Source organism: Gadus morhua, chromosome 10 (genome assembly GCF_902167405.1).
Source record: "Gadus morhua chromosome 10, gadMor3.0, whole genome shotgun sequence".
Lineage (NCBI taxonomy): Eukaryota > Metazoa > Chordata > Actinopteri > Gadiformes > Gadidae > Gadus > Gadus morhua.
The window spans coordinates 4,912,299-4,926,711 of NC_044057.1; the positions used below are offsets into that span (position 1 = coordinate 4,912,299).

The 14,413-nt window shown below is 46.5% G+C and overlaps 1 protein-coding gene across 3 annotated transcripts in view; it reads left to right on the plus strand.

The window, feature by feature from the left end:
* Nucleotides 1-26: 26 nt before the first annotated feature.
* Nucleotides 27-14,413, plus strand: part of LOC115552720 (long-chain-fatty-acid--CoA ligase 1) — an 18,806-nt gene continuing 4,419 nt past the window's right edge. The window contains exons 1-12 of one of the 3 annotated variants that reach the window (XM_030369021.1): nucleotides 27-121; nucleotides 4,376-4,852; nucleotides 6,091-6,205; nucleotides 6,916-7,082; nucleotides 7,240-7,339; nucleotides 7,455-7,630; nucleotides 7,887-7,919; nucleotides 8,044-8,095; nucleotides 8,299-8,372; nucleotides 9,439-9,516; nucleotides 10,187-10,321; nucleotides 10,772-10,906. In XM_030369021.1, the coding sequence (XP_030224881.1) occupies nucleotides 4,658-4,852; nucleotides 6,091-6,205; nucleotides 6,916-7,082; nucleotides 7,240-7,339; nucleotides 7,455-7,630; nucleotides 7,887-7,919; nucleotides 8,044-8,095; nucleotides 8,299-8,372; nucleotides 9,439-9,516; nucleotides 10,187-10,321; nucleotides 10,772-10,906 (1,260 nt within the window). In that variant the 5' untranslated portion in view covers nucleotides 27-121; nucleotides 4,376-4,657. Of the gene's footprint in view, nucleotides 122-2,254; nucleotides 2,390-4,375; nucleotides 4,853-6,090; nucleotides 6,206-6,915; nucleotides 7,083-7,239; nucleotides 7,340-7,454; nucleotides 7,631-7,886; nucleotides 7,920-8,043; nucleotides 8,096-8,298; nucleotides 8,373-9,438; nucleotides 9,517-9,601; nucleotides 9,680-10,186; nucleotides 10,322-10,771; nucleotides 10,907-14,413 lie in introns of those variants that run through there. The other 2 variants (XM_030369019.1, XM_030369020.1) reach the window with 2 other exon arrangements.

Consider the following 14,413-nt stretch of genomic DNA (forward strand, 5'->3'; position numbering starts at 1 on the left):
CTAAACGTCGTATCCTCTTGCTGATTGGCTGACGTTGGTCTTGGTTTCCCTTAGTTTCCGCCTCCCCTCCAGTGTACTACAGGCGCGTGCTCAAGACGTTAGGAGCTCGAGAAACGAACAGGTGGGAAACCGTTAGAAAATATTATTCTATTCTACTTCAAATATAACTACTCCGTTATGTCGCTGATGACTTGTGTGATGATGCGTTGTGACTCTTTAAACTCAATGCGCTGTTCTGATTTGATTTGACCCTGAGAGACGTCCCTGCTGCTGTGTTCTGTTGTTACTGATATATTACCACGAACTTTCGTTAAATCTTAACACGGGCCCGCGCTTTATAACGAGTCGAGAGGGACGTTATGAAGCCTCGTACGTCGTGTACCGTATTAGTACCAGCCTGCTGTCTCACCGCCATATAGGGACCGGTCTCAACGCTGTTTCCTGCAGAGTTTAACAGTTTCAACCCCACAGTCGCTTCCAATGTTAATACGCTGAGCCAGATATCGTCTGGCTCGTGGGCTGCGGCATAAAGAGCGCCTGTATGGTGTTGTCCATTATGTGGAGAAGAAATCATTCATTACTGTTGTTAGCTGGAAACATGTCAGAAGAAGCATAGACTAAAATAATTTACATCACGCCCGGATCATTCTGCAGCACACAGCTCAATGGGAGTGGAACCAATGTCAGAATGTCAGCGAACGGCTTGTAGGGGGGTTGGACATTAGTGTCGTATGATAAGATGGTTGTTGGTTCAACACATGCATGGCTTCACAGTGCATATCTGGTGGAGGAGGTTTGGAGGTGAAAGGTCAACGGTCTTATTGGTGGACGGGAACCCACCAGCTAAGCCATGGGTTCCTACACTTCACAGTGATCTTTAATCCGTGACAGGTTCTCCCTTACACGCACACACACACATACACACACACACACACACACACACACATGCAGCTCTTCATTGCCCATGGCATCATGCACAGAAGTAATAATGTTATGTGCATACACACCCACTCACACACACACACACACACACACACACACACACACACACACACACACACACACAGCCATGTACATAAACCATAAAGATCAAGGGATATAACTTTTTGTGGTCAAACTTTCACACCAAATGATGAGGTTGAAATGCAGGTGGAAAAATGCATATCTGAAATAGATTCAGATATGTTATAGATGCATGCAAAAGTCCTCATTTATAGGCCTGCGTAAATTCGCAGAGCACACATTACTCCATATCACTCGGCCTGTCTCCTCATCCTTCGATCTCCTTATCTTTGTCTTCCCCTAACCGATGATGTAAAGGCCTCTCAGATGGCAGGTGCCCGGGTCGGTGGTCACTGGGGTAAAGGTGAGCTCTGTACTGTTGGAGTTCTCTCGGCCTGAGGGGGCGCTGTTTCCTCCAACCCAGTCATCGAATGAGGGGTCGCATTGACAAGGTTGTTGGGACGAATACAGTGTAGGTTGCACTGCATAGGATCGTTTACAATGAAACAGGAACCCGTCAGAATCATTGTTAAGCTTATTAAGTTCTTTGTTTCGAGAATTTGGCGAACCAGGATCTTAAAAATGGCCAAGCTAGTTTGCATTTACATAAATAACAAATCAGTATTGTACTATTTTTGATAAGCTCTATGGTTAGGCAAGAGGTTTGAATATTCCTGTCTGTATGCCAGGGAGCTTTTTACACTCTGCAATGAAATTTGATGTTGCAGGTTTGATTTACATTTCTGTTGTGCATTCGGGTGGATAATCTTCCTGGCTTCATGTTAAATATTTGCCTGTGCAAGCAATTTGTTTTTTTCTAGAGGAAACTCCACCTCCTCACAACGTTTGCGGATTAATTGTTATATTATATAATTTATAATGAAGTTATACTGATAATTTTTACGATACTTTTCCTTTTTCTTTACCCATTAGAATCAGGTTTTTCTTGCCTTCTATTAACATGCTGTGTACTGTCATCTTCTTTGCCATTCCTTGCTTGTCACCACAAAGTCCCCAAAGTATAATTATCATATATATATATAATATAATATTGTTTGTGGATCAAACCATCGTCCTCCTCACTCGCTCCCTACCTCCCTCAGTTCTGCCTCATCCGTTAACCAATCAGACACCATCTTTCTATGTAGTCAAGACACAAGCACACAATCCTCCTCGGTGACATCATCAGTGTGTCCCAGCCCGAGGGACCAATCAGGGAAACTCTTAGAGGACACCTATCTTTTGGGACTGTGGGGAGGACATATTAGTTGACAGTGTGCTCTTGAAGCGTGCTCCTGAGTGGTCTGGAGCCTTGTGTGCAGTGCTCTGAGTCCAGCGGGCTCAGTCAGAACAAGCTGCTGCGGTTGTCATTGGCTACTATGTGGAGGTAAATCTAGCGTCCTCCTGTGTGGTTGGATGATCTATTCAAAGGTGTGCTGTGGATGAGGGATTATAAGATTTCTGACAGTTATTTCAAGCTGTTCAATTTTATGGCAGGCTGTTAAACAGGCTATACACAATTCTGTGGCATAATTGCAATGGTTCAAAAGGCTCCTAAACAAATAATGCTTTTTGATCCTGAATGGCATGTAAAAGAAGCATGTAAATCTTTGTTATAATAGTCATTCTTAAATGGTTTAGAAAGTATTGATATCCTTTAATCAATTTGAAAAAATAAAATACAAAGATAACCTTCGATCCTGCACCCTGGTTTCAAACATTCTGGGTCCAAGGGATTAACGAGGAAAACAATGTTTATATTGGTCCAGTATGGAGCAAGACAACTGCAGCTGTGATTGATGAAACAGGCTGCAATTTATGCTTTTGGACAATATTGTTAAGATAAGTGGTAATATAAGTATCTGGCATACTATGAAACGGATCCCAAGAGAGAACTACAACTTTTTCTTTACATTTTCCTTGAGCTGACAGGGTTCTCATCAATGAACCATCAAATGGGATTTCATTTTTGAAATCCAAAGCCAATCAAATACATTTTGCTGTTTGGATATCCTTGACTTTTTATTATGTATTTTGCTAGACAAATGTATATATATAGGTTATTAAGGATATAACATTTATGAGTTTTGGGCATACACTAGTTTGAGCAAAGACATATGAACGTAGACCGCGTTGACTTCTTCAACCTGTTGCTGCACTATGTCAACAAAAACCACCATGTTTGATAGGCGAAGAATGACCTGTAAACAAATAAGGCCTAAAAAAAAATTTTGTTTGGTTCCGGTTTCCGACCGACCCTGTCAATTTATGTGCGACCCAAATTATTTTATGAGCTTTATAAAAAAAAAAAAAAAAAGATTTTTTTTGATGCAAACTATAATTACGTTTTGGTACAGCACCTCTTCATTATGTACAAGGATGAGCGAATTTTCTCGTTTTTAAATGAAAACAACCTACCTATCATTCGCTGCCGCTGGAAATAATAAAATAAAAAAATAAAATAAATTCCCTACCTACCCATGACCTCAACTGACAACCAACAGGAACCAAACTTTTTTTTTTTTTAGGCCTAAGGCCTTACATAGGCCTATAAACAAACAAAACCTCTAGCTGCCCCGTTTAGGTACTTATAGACCAGTCATTGCCCCTCTCTGTTCAATCCTGCCCTCAACGTTGACCACTGCTCAACATTAACTGTTTCTGATGCTGGCTGCTCAAACATGACCACCCTCCCTAAACGAGTATCAACAACTTCACACGACCTTCACCTGTCAACCAAAGAGTGACCATACACAGCTTATCTCCAGAGTCAACTGCAATGCCTTGGCCACACTCCCTTATCTAGGAACAAGACTATTAATGGGACCATACTTTCATAAACAGGAGCCCAGGGGAGGAGCCCCGTGTCTCTGGGTGGGTTCCCATACATAATGGGGACTCAACATTTTACACCTGTCACCTGCTATGGAAAGCTGTTGAACCGAGGCCGGCGGTAACACAATAAGACGATAGAACGAGAGTCCGTTGAGGTGCAGCAGAACAATGCAACCTGGTATTATTGAATCCCCACCACCCCACAGGCTCTCAACTGAAAGCCAGCTACTCGCATGGATGGACATATGTTGTTGGGAAACCCGAACGACAAGAAAGTGTGCCTCTTCGCCTTGGGGTATAGACTGTTCAGTTCAGTTTGAGGAACATAAATTACCAAAAAGGGAACCTATTTACCCTGAATGCTTTTTCCACACAGTGCTATCTCCTTAAGTCTGATGCCAGAATATATATGTCCCCATATAACTAGCTTCCAAAAGCCCGGAATTAGAGCAGGTTGGAGAGTTAACAGTACCAATCAATATCAACATTATTCATTCCAATTGATTAATGACTTGTGTCCACCAATTTTCCTTCCCAGATTCTCCCCTGGACCGGTCCTCCACTCTGCTCATTTCCCCACCCCACTCCTGTCAAACACACACGCACACACACGCACACACACGCACTCACACACACACACACACACACACACACAATGCAACCTAAACAGCTTCACACTCCTAGTTAGGTTCATCCGGCCCCACCAAGTCCCCCGCCTCCCCTTCTTTCATACACACACATACACACCCACACACAAACATACACACAGACATACGCCCAGGCTCTCCTTGTAGTAGGGGCCGTCCCGATCATTCCCGCCATGCTGAGCCAGGGGATGGTGACCAGGCTGCGCTTGCCCGACATGGACGACATGGGCAAGTTCCTCCAGAGCCTTTCCGTCCCCACGCTGGTCAGCATGGGGGCGGTGGCCGCCATGACAACCTACTACCTGGCCACACGACCCAAGGCCCTCCCGTCGCCCTGCGACCTCCGCACGCAGTCCCGGGAGATCCAGGTGAGGGGGGGTGTCGGGGAGCAACCTCCTTTCAGGTCATTCACAACCACACCGCGTGAATGAACCAGGCCTGTGTTCTCCGCTCGCTTCCTATAGAACTCGGGAACCGACCTGCCATCTGGGTTCCATCATGCAGCTGCCTCTGTCCCAAACCATTCTATTAATAAGTCACTCGTCGTTGTGTGACTTCCTCTTTGCATGCTTCCTACTTTTAGTCTACTAGCCATTCATGAGCTAATGCCTCTACTGTATCATTGGTTTATTATTAGATTGCAGATGACCGTTGTGCTCTGAGGATTCTTGTCATATTTATACAGCGACAATAACGGCAATGTAACAATGGAGGGGGTGCAGTATGGGGTGGGTATGATTTGAATGCTTCTAAATAAAAGGCATTGCATTCAGTGAATTCCTGGATGCATTAAGGGGAATCTATCTCTCTTTCTCTCTCTGTCTGTTGCTCTCTCTCTCTCTCTCTCTCTCTCTCTCTCCAAACTAAATATACAATACTTGATTACATTGCCAAGCAGTTTAAAAAGTAATCAAAGATAGTAACAACTCTCTTTCCATCCGTCTGCCAGTCTGTCATTATCTGCCCCCCCCCCCTTGACATGCCCTGGCAGTCACCATTCAGTCAGAGTGGCACCATGCAGACAGAATGGCACCCTTCATTTAGAGAGCTGTTAACTTTAGGGCCCAGCACAGCACCAGGTGCAGCTCTGCCCAGCGTCTCACGCAAGTCGTTGGGTCGAGCTTCACGTCCAAACTAGAACATCCCGTTTAGTTGTTGCAGTGCGGCCACGCAGTGATCTGACGTGATGCCCTGAGACCCCGTTCGGTTCAGAGCTTACGTGTGTTTTGATTCGGACCGTGATACTCTAATAGGATCTGTTCATCCGAGGTGCGCTTGTGAAAGCACCGCAGGTCCTCTCTGAGCTGCAGGATTTATGGGTTGACACAGGCAGGGTTGGTTGGGAGCAACAGGCCCCTCCAGGTTCAAGGGAGGTGAGACCGGGTAAACCTTCACTTATCCTTGTTATTTATTTATGGCAATGAGCTGCATGTGTTTGTGTGTGTGTGTGTGTGTGTGTGTGTGTGTGTGTGTGTGTGTGTGTGTGTGTGTGTGTGTGTGTGTGTGTGTGTGTGTGTGTGTGTGTGTGTGTGTTTGTGTGTGTGCATGTATCTCTATTCCACTGTCTGAACCCTTTCTTTCTCTCCCCCTTTCCTCCTCCAATCAGGGCGGAGGCTTTGCGAGGGACTCGGTGCTTCTGAACGGAGACGGTCACATGACCCACTTCTACGACGACGCCAGGACCATGTACGAGTTCCTCCTCCGAGGGGTCCGAGTCTCCAGTAGGTCCTTCAAAGGGGTTTATCAACAGCGTTGAGAGAAGCTAGACAGGGCAGAGGCCGCCTTAATGCACGGGCTTACCTGGGCTGAAGCCCCAGGGCCTACGCCGATCGGGAGGCCTATCATGAGCTGCTTTTGTATCTAATACTGGCTCATGATAGGCCCCCCGATCGGCGTAGGCCCAAGACAATGTGACTTTTTTGCTGGGCCCAGTGGCCACTTGACACCGCCAGTAAGGAAACATATCAATTCTTATCACAATCGTATTATGCACACATTTAAACATATGAGCATTATATTCTAGTCCAGCACTGCATTGTTGTATTGTGTTCCAGCAGAGGTCCTATTTGTCACTGGAGAAGGTGTATTATTACCGTGTTCTCCGCACTATAAGGCGCACCGGAGTATAAGCCGCAGCAGCTAAATTGAATGATGTGTACATTATATATAAGCCGCACTGGAGCCCGCCGCTTAAAGGTGGGGGGGCGCGGACCGGTCATAGAGCCCATAGAGGTAAAGTTGGTGGACTGTAACCTGTAAAATCCATAGATTTAGGAGGTCCCCTAGTGGCCGTTATCTGTAAAAATCCATAGATTAGCCGCACCGTTATATAAACCGCGGAGTCGAAAAATGGGAAAGAAAGGCGCGGCTTATAGTCCGAAAATTACGGTAGTCTTTATTCAATATCTGTGTCTATTAATTCATTCCTCAGACGACGGGCCGTGCCTTGGCTCCAGGAAGCCCAAGCAGCCCTACGAGTGGCTGAGCTACAAACAGGTGTTGGAGAAGGCAGAGCACCTGGGCTCTGCCTTCCTCCACAGAGGCCACTCCCAGAAGGGAGACCCCCACGTCGGCATCTTCTCTCAGAACAGACCAGAGGTGAGGCCAACGACAAGTCCCCCCCGCCCGATCAGCTGTGAGCTTCAGAGTCCTGGTCTGTGGCCTAGCCACCGCCCCGCGGACCAACCAAAACACTCTGATCACATGGTTGTAGGTTATACTCCGTATAACAGTGTGTGCGTGTGTGTCTCCTCAGTGGACCATCACCGAGCTGGCCTGCTATACGTACTCTCTGGTGTCTGTCCCGCTGTATGACACGCTGGGGCTGGAGGCAATCACCTACATCCTCGACAAAGGTACGGTTGACGCTTTGGATAAAAGCGTCAGCAAACCCACGCAAATGTAAATGTAGACATATGTAGAAGTATGGCACGAGAAAGCGTTGGCTGACCCATGTTGCCGTGTGTGCAGCCGTCCTCTCGACCATCGTGTGTGACGTGGCGGCCAAGGTGGAGCTGGTGCTGGAGTGTGTGAGGGACAGGGAGCACACGGTGAAGACCATCGTGCTGATGGAACCTCCCAGCCGCGAGCTGGCCAGCAGGGGGCAGCAGGCCGGGATCCAGATACTCAGCCTGCAGGAGATGGAGGTAGCGCAGTGATCTCACCCGTGGACCGCAACACTCGGCGGAGTAATGAACGGAGAGAGGGAAGAAGCGTTTGAGGATTAGCTTCATGGTCCTCCTCTCTTCGGCTCTTTTCCACTCGCTCTCTCTTTACAACTCTCACAATGTACCTGCAGCACCTTTGAATTGCTTGCTGAATGCTGGCTCCGTTTGGCTCGTACTGAATCTGAAATATTGATGGGGTTCATCACTCCCGTACTGAACTGTTTCTGTCCCTCAGGCGATCGGCGCAGCCAATCACCGCCAGCCCATTGTGAGTGACCCCCGTCGACCTATTGAATGACCACAGCAACCGCTGGTGAATACATTATGGTGCTGTCTTTCTGACGTGTCAGCTTTTGACCCTCCCCCCTCTCACCTTCTCTCACTCCCACCAGCCCCCACGACCTGAGGACATGGCTATCATCTGCTTCACCAGTGGGACCACGGGTAACACACACACACACACACACACACAAACACACACACACACACACTACTCCATAACAACACAGGTTCCAATGTGCCATGGGCTTTGATCTCATGACATGGGTATGGATTTGTGTGTGTGTGTGTGTGTGTGTGTGTGTGTGTGTGTGTGTGTGTGTGTGTGTGTGTGTGTGTGTGTGTGTGTGTGTGTGTGTGTGCATCAGGGAACCCTAAGGGAGCCATGCTGACCCACGGGAACCTGGTTTCCAACTGCTCAGCCTTCATCGGCATCACCAACGTAAGGACCTTTCCCCGCGCCTCCAGACTGACTCTGTAGAGAACACGGCTACTAACCACACTATGTCTCTTCTACCTTGTCCTGGTCCCTCCGTCTCTCTCCCGGATCGATCAGTTTGTTCCCCCTCCATAGTGAAGGATGGCTCCATCTTCACTCATGTATCTGGTAACCCCTTGTGCCATGGCTTTAAGAAGAAGCACATCTTTTATTCTGTGGGCAATCGGGCATCTCGTTACGCTCCAGATAAGATAGATAAACACATCAATCCGAGCAAACAATTCTGTTCATAGAAATAAATAATTGAGTGTTTAATTTCCCCGTTAATATTGTGTTTGCGTCTGCAGAATGCAAGACCAAAGTTTGAAGGTTTGAAATGTAAGAGTGGACATGGCCTTACCGTCTGTAATAATGTGGTACATTTATACTTAATAGTAAAGAAAAGTTCAACATAATATTGCTAGATAGCATCGACCCAGACAATGGACCAGCTGAATGTCTGATCTGTCGGTGACATCCCTCCTCGTCAACAACTGGGCTTCCCTATTGACATATTCAAGAGGGAAGTGCTACCGTGGAGAATCAATTGTAACCTTGGTAACCACTCCAACCCAAAACCCCACAGAGTGAGAACAGCAGGCGGCTTTCCCTGATGAGCTATTGTGAGCCTGAACAGTGCTCACGCCAGGCCTGCTCTGCTCCACTGGGCTATATGATACTGCTATGATATACCACCATGATACAGACGCTTTCTGTCTTCTGTCGATCGCTCTACTGTGCTCCATTCTTTTCTACTGTCCTGTACTAATTCTACTCAACTCTATTCTTTTTTTACTGTCCTGTGATAACTCTACTGGGCTTTAGTGTTTTCTACTGTCCCGCGCAAACTCTACTCGGCTCTAGTGTTTTCTACTGTCCTGTGCTAACTCTACTCAACAATATTCTATTTTACGGTCCTTTGCTAACTCTACTAGGCTCTAGTGTTTTCTACTGTACTGTGATGACTCTACTGTGCTCTGGTGTTTTCTACTGTACTGTGATAACTGTAATGCTGTGCCCTGCTCTACAGTCGTACTCCACCACCTCGTCCGGAGACGTGATGATCTCTTATCTGCCTCTGGCCCACATGTTTGAGAGGATGGTGGAGGTACACATGAACACTGACACTCCCAGGCCACTTCTCTCACCTGTTTGTGTGTGTGTTGTGTGTGTGTGTGTGTACCACCCTGTAGGCTATCACTCCATGTACTTCCAGTGATGTCCACATGTCTTACCTGCCCCTGGCTCATATGTTTGAGAGAGTAGTAGAGGTATGTTTTGAGCGTGTCGCTGTTCGTTCTCTCCTCCTTCCTGTTTTTCCGTCGTCTCCACGACGCTGCTTCTCCAATCCCTGACTGGCCTGGCTGGTGTCTGGTTCCCAGCTGCCGGTTAATTATATCTTAGTCCCGAGCCCCTCCCTTCTCCCTGTCTCTGCCACAAACCGAGGTGTTTGTGGGTCGTTGCCTTGGAACTGGCTGCGGAAACCGGTACATTCCTTACTCTCCCAGGCCACGATAGGTGCATGATCATATGACCCCTTATATAATATAAAGTCATCTTCAATCACATTTGACCTACATCCCTAAATTCACCAGGAAAAATACAATAAATAAAGAAATGGACCCCGAAAGAAAATCTCTGAATGAAAGTTCAATCTTCAAGCTTGTCCCTCGTGTCCCTTTTAACCCGTCTTCTGTCTGACCTAACCCCCCTCCTGCCCCGGCCTCAGTGGCCCTGCGTCCGCCTCCCCGCCCCTGAACCGTGCGTCCTGTCCCCAGGGCCTGCTGCTGGTGCACGGGGGCCGCATCGGGTACTTCCAAGGGGACATCCGGCTGCTGATGGACGACCTGGCCACCCTGAAGCCCACCATCTTCCCCGTGGTGCCCAGACTCCTCAACCGGATGTTTGACAAGGTCAGCCTCCCCCCCCCGCCTCTCCTTCCAGCTGGCCGTTCGGGAGGGAGACATCCTCGTGTCTAGCACTAGTAGAGAGCAGAGCCCGACGACACGGCGGCTGGGGACAATTTGCGCACATTAGTTGTGGATCGATGTTCACTAACACGAGTACATAGCAGCCACGTTTTAAATATCCCCAAGTCACAGGGACTTAGCCCTGTCGGACGGTTCCTTTGCTGCCACCTTTAGGATGAAAAAGTTAATAGTCTCCGGAAACAAGCATTGTGCATTTATATTGCCCCGTCGGTGTGCTTGTGTGCGCTTTGCGTGTGTGTGTGCCTGTGTTTGTGTGTGCATGTGCGTGTGTGTTTGTGTGTCCGTGTGTGCGTGTGTCTGGGCTTCAGAAGCAGTGATCTGTGTGCTGATACCGTCTTTCGCCGGCCGTGTGCCCCCGGTGTGTGTGTGCAGATCTACGGGCAGGCCAACAGTTCGCTGAAGCGATGGGTCCTGGGCTTTGCCTACCGGAGGAAGGAGGCGGAGCTGAAGAGAGGCATCATCCGGAGAGACAGCATCTGGGACAGGCTGATCTTCAGGAAGGTCCAGGTGGGTGGGGTCTCCCCGTGCTGCCAGCTAGCCCAGGGACGCTCGGCTTGGTCTTCCGCAATGTCGCCAGATTGGGTCCGATTTCCCGCCCAATCTGGCAACACTGGCTGCAGCGCGCCAGTGAAAACACTGGTCCTCAGGGAAGGCTAGGCAGGGCAAGGCAAGGCAAGCCAACTTTATTTATTTAGCACTTTTCATACACAAAGCAGACTCATAGTGCTTCACATATAAACATTGTCATACAATAAAATAAATTAATAGATAAGTAAAAGAAAACATATGCAAAGAAAGGAGTAAAATAGAAAGTTAAAAATACATTTTAGTAATGAAATAGAGAATAAAGGCAAAGTTAAAAAAAAGCTTTTTAGAAAGGGCGATGTATTTAAGATTTAGCAGAAAGCTAAAGCAAACATAAACGTCTTCCGTCTTGTTTTAAAGGTGCTCAGAGTTGGGGCAAGTCTTAAATCCTCAGGGAGTTTATTCCAGCTATTTGTTGCATAGTAACTAAATCCTGCTTTCCCATGTTTCGTGTTTACTCTGGGGATTATTAACAGGTTGGTCTCAGAGGAGCTGTCTCTATCAGAACAGTTGCACTGTTATTTTGTTCCAGCCATGTTTCGGATAAAAACATAAAATCCAGTTTAGAAGTGGTAATAAAATCATTAACTAAAAATGATTTGATATTAAGAGACCTAACATTAATTAGACCCATCCTGATGGTGTTGTTGATTGGCTTTAAGGTTGTTTTTGGTTTGTAGACAATAGATATGAGATTTGTGAGGTTAGCAGTGTGTCTAAGTTTCCCTTTGTTTACTCTCTTAGTGGTTACTGCAGGAATGCAAACGTTGCCATGTTTTGACATGGACAACCTTGGGTTCAGCAGATAATGCGAAACTTTTTCTCAGTAATACTCAGGACTACTGTCAGTGCAGGGGGGGGGGGGGTATCAGCCTGTGGCCATGACGTGGCGATGCTATCATTGACACAGATGCAAGTTTGATGCCAACATATTCCAGTTTCTTAAATTCAGCTGGAAAATCGCAAAGGGAGGAGACATTGGGGCTGGAGTTGTTGTTGTGGCTATGGGAGAGATGAGGCTGGAGGTCATCGTCGATGGGGGAATGCAGAGGAGGGGGGTGGCCGTTCCTCGCCAAGCCAGCATCAGCGATGGGGGAAGGCACGGTGTCCATGGCGTCGGGCAGGCTGTTGTCTCTCTACAAGATCTGTGGTCTGTCTGCTATGTGTGTCAGATAGTGGCAGAGTAGATGTGTTTGGCGGAGGCTGTAGTCTCGCTTCTTCTCAACCTGTGCTCTGACTGTGGACTGTGCGTCAGACCATGGAGATTTGTGGGAGAGCGAGAAGAGAAGATTGTCCCCTAACAGTTTTGAGCCTAACCTGTTTGGGTGTAGGCCATCTGCTCTGAAAAGATATTTGCGCTCCCAGATTAAGTTGAAATTGTCAATCAATTGTCAACTGCTGGTATGGGTCCACTGATGAATGACTTGAGTGTAATCCCTCTTCAGAAGTTCTGACTGTTCTCTTCGAATATCATTAAATCCTGCATGCACAATAATCTGTGAGATTTTGGGGTTTTCCAGTATGATTGTGGCTAGTTTCTGGTTGATATCAATAACCATCACATCTAGGAAGTAGCATGTTTTGATCTTCTTACCGGTTATATCCTTGATGGCTGAGTCTCCTATAATCAGAGTGTCTGGTTCATCTGCCAGATGAAGGGCTAATCCGGCTGATACATGCAACTTTAGATTTGGGTAGTTTAGCATTTGGCGTTGAGTGAAACTCAGCGCCGACTCTGTGCCAGTGAGACGCAGCTGGAACTGTCTCTCTCTTTTCCAGCTTTGGGAAGGATACAGTTTAGCTTTGATCATGTTGTTGTGTATTTGTCTGAGTTAGCTCAGCAAACTCACCCATCGGCACTGTATCCTGGAGAGGTCCTTTGCATTTTTCTAATGCTGCTAGTCTCGTTTCAAATACAGCCACGGTCTGTCACAGTTTGGTGCAGTCTGTGCATTTCCCAGTCTCCGTGCCTGAGATATCCGAGTACAGAGGCATGCAGAGGCAAACGCAGGAAAGTCCAAGGCTTTTGCTGCGGTCTGCTCCGGGGGTCATAAAACGTGCCAAAATGTATTGTTGAATCGAGCGATGGAGGACGACGGAAACAAACTGTATATTGTTAAGTATTATGATCATGAAATAAAATAAAATAAATTAGATCTGAACGATGAATTAAGTCGTTTTTTCCAATGCATAGCGGAGCTTCGGGAAACATGACCTCTCTCTCTGCTGCCTCTCACACACCTAGCTATCCTTAAACTTAACACGTGCTGGCCCTATAGTTTGATGTTGCCCAAGCTGCAATGTGGCAACAACCACCGACTATCAGTAGACATCAGTGTGACATCTGGCTGTTGTTTGTCAGGTTACCATAAGCGATTTCAACTTTGAATTCTGATTTCTGACATTGTATGATGTACAAGTATGATGATGATTCCTTGCCTCCCAACAGTATAAGTTCCTCTTCACATGGAATATCGATATAGAGTAACTCTGGTAAATTGTCAGAATTAAATGATTGCGAGTCATAATTACTGTAGACATGTCGCTGCATGTGCATTTTCTAAAGAATATAAGTGGTTATATACTCTGTGGTTGCACCAACTCGTCGTGTGTGCGGATTTCCGAGGCTGACGAGCGAGCACGCCAAGTATCAAGGTCCTGGGCCGCTTTGAAGAGGACTTGTGATTGGTTGATAATGGGGCTGATCGTTTTTGATTGGTGGAGTTAAGGCGCCCCTTGAAATGGGAAGCTGTTATATAGCCAACCAGTTTCATAGACACAAGAAGAAGATGGCGCCCCCTGTCGCCAAAGCGGTACTTTATTTTTTGGAGATCTGCTTAAGCGCCGTTTCTTTATGTGTACTAACTTTGAGTACCCTGAGAAGTTTGGACTGAGAAAACGTTCCATATTGCCTAAGGGGAAGTCCGTTATTGGCACACCAAAGTTGTTGCCTGGGGTTCTCTGAAGCGGACTTGCCATTGACTTGACATGCACATTTTTTTAATTGTTTTGCAATTGGCTTGGTTTGTATACCTGCAGCACTAGGAGGAGATAATTACAAAATATCTGAAGAATTATAATAAACAGGACACATAATTACAATAGTGTGGCTTGTTTTGCCATCACACCTTTAATTAGCTATCAGTTTCTCTTTTTTATGTAAATGTCGTCCAACATGCTATGATGTGCTAGCAAGATTTAAAGACAATGAAATAATAGTTTTTGTGCAAGAATATTCTCTGATACCAAAGACTGGCATCGTTTTCAGTGCTCAGCATACTATTTTCTCAGGAATATTTGATTTGAAAATCACCTCTTAAACTGAATTTGCCTAATATATCCTATATGTTATCACACAAAACAAGCTCCTGAAAAGGCAGTTCTGATAACGGACAATAATGGATTTATTGTTTGAAATGGTCATCTCCT